Raw genomic sequence first — 1,844 nt, 5'->3', positions numbered from 1 at the left:
GCTCCCCCCCCCCCCCCCTTGTCATGCAAGGACAAAGCAGGTTGGAGAGGACGCAGCCGAGCCCCGGGATGGAGTTGGGGACGCAGGGGGTCCAGGTGGGGTGGGGGTGACACGGCTTATCCCGGAGGATGGGACCAAAGGGGACCGGAGATGGAGGACAGGGACGTACCGCGAAGGAGGCAGCAGCACAGAGGCAGATCTGCTTCATGGTGTTGAGGAGGAGGCGGCGGGCAGCCATGCATCCCTTGCCCCCCGCCTGGGCGAGGCCAGGCTGGGGCTCCAGGCTGTGGACCCCAGACCCCAGCTCGGTCCAGCATCATCGCCCGGGCGGGGGCCGGGTCTTGCCGCAGTGGGAGCCAGGAGCCGCCTCCCTCCATCCCTCCGTCCCTCCTTCTTTCCCTGCCTCCCTCCTCAGCATCCAGAGCTCCAGGCATCCCCGCATCCCTGCCACCACGGAGCAGGTATCAAGGTCCCAGTCAGGGACCAGCACCCCAGGCTGGTCCCAGTTAAAGTGGGAGGGGTCGGGGGGGGAGGGCAGCTTTCTCCCCCCGTGCTCAAGGTGAGGTGGCAATGCACCCCCAAACCAAGGGGATGAGCATCCTCCTGCCACCCAGATCCTGCTTCCCGAGGAGGGGGATACGGGACCCCTTTCCCTGCCCTGCAGGGCACAGAATTACCTCCCACCACAGCCCTGGGGCCAAGGGAGGGGCAGGACCCCCTGCCTGCATCTCAGGGGTCCAGCAAACTCCCCTCAAGGAGGGAACCCCAAAATTCAAAGGGTCCCTGGAAGAGCCCCGGGGGCAGCAGGACAGCAGGAGCCTCTTACCCCTCCCCACTCACAGAAGTATCCAGGACAGCGTGGGGAAACCGAGGCACAGAGCATCCTCAGCAGGGCAGGCCCGCAGACTCCACGTGGGGGGCTTCAACCTGTGTCCATGTGTCCCCAACCATGCGACCCCAGTGCACATGTCTGCCCAGTGCTGCCACGGGCACTGGGGACACACCCTCTGCCCGATGTGGAGGATGGCGAGAGCCTGCGGCACCGTGCCAGGCTGGTGCTGAATAATTGAGGAGCATCGACATGCTGGCTCCACTGGCTGGGGCAGCTGGAAAGCTTGCAACCGTCCCCAGGGAGGGGACAGGGAGGGGACCTGGGGCCCGCTTCCCTCTCCCCGGCGCTGCCTTTTTTTCCTTTGCTCTGCCCCGCTCCCAACGATGGCCCTGGGAGCACCCTTGGGTGCACCGGGAGCTCGATCCCACCGGCCAGGGTGGCAGTGCTGACCTCCATGGGGCTGCTGTCCCCATGGCGAGCGGCCATCCCACGTCCCAGGTCAGGTCCCCATGTCCCTGTGACACCGGGGACATCCTGGGGAAGATCCCCATGTCCTCACATCCCTGTGAAATCGGCAGTGCTGGCTTCCATGGGGCTGCTGTCCCCATGGCGAGCGGCCATCCCACGTCCCAGGTCAGGTCCCCATGTCCCTGTGACACCGGGGACATCCTGGGGAAGATCCCCATGTCCTCACATCCCTGTGAAATCTGGGACACCCCGGGGCAGGTCCCCGCGTCCCTGTGAAATTTGGGACATCCCGGAGCAGGTCCCCACATCCCCATGGACATCCCGGGGCAGGTCCCCGTGTCCCTGTCAAATTTGGGTCATCCCAGGGTGGGTCCCCACCTCCCTGGGAACGGCACTCACGTCCGCTTTCTTGAACCTGGCCTTCAGGCTCTTCATGGCGACTCCAGCCTCAGCCCTGTGGCACCTGGACGAGGGACGACCGTGCTCGAGGGTCTCTCCCCCACCGAGATCGGCTCAGCCGCCCCCAGACCCGCCGCTTCCCTAG

General features: G+C 66.0%; 1 protein-coding gene across 1 annotated transcript in view; it reads right to left on the bottom strand.

Moving 5' to 3' along the window:
* Positions 1-1,735, bottom strand: part of ANKRD24 (ankyrin repeat domain 24) — a gene marked incomplete at its 3' end in the record, with an annotated part of 6,887 nt that extends 5,152 nt beyond the window's left edge. Inside the window, exon 1 of the mRNA XM_009323505.1 lies at positions 1,700-1,735. Coding sequence (XP_009321780.1) covers positions 1,700-1,735 — 36 coding nt within the window. The remainder of the gene's footprint in view (positions 1-1,699) is intronic.
* Positions 1,736-1,844: the final 109 nt, after the last annotated feature.

The sequence above is a fragment of the Pygoscelis adeliae genome, unplaced genomic scaffold (genome assembly GCF_000699105.1).
Source record: "Pygoscelis adeliae isolate BGI_AS28 unplaced genomic scaffold, ASM69910v1 Scaffold590, whole genome shotgun sequence".
Taxonomy (NCBI): Eukaryota; Metazoa; Chordata; class Aves; order Sphenisciformes; family Spheniscidae; genus Pygoscelis; species Pygoscelis adeliae.
The sequence above is the reverse complement of the archived record's forward strand: the minus strand, read 5'-3'. Positions and strand labels throughout refer to the sequence as shown.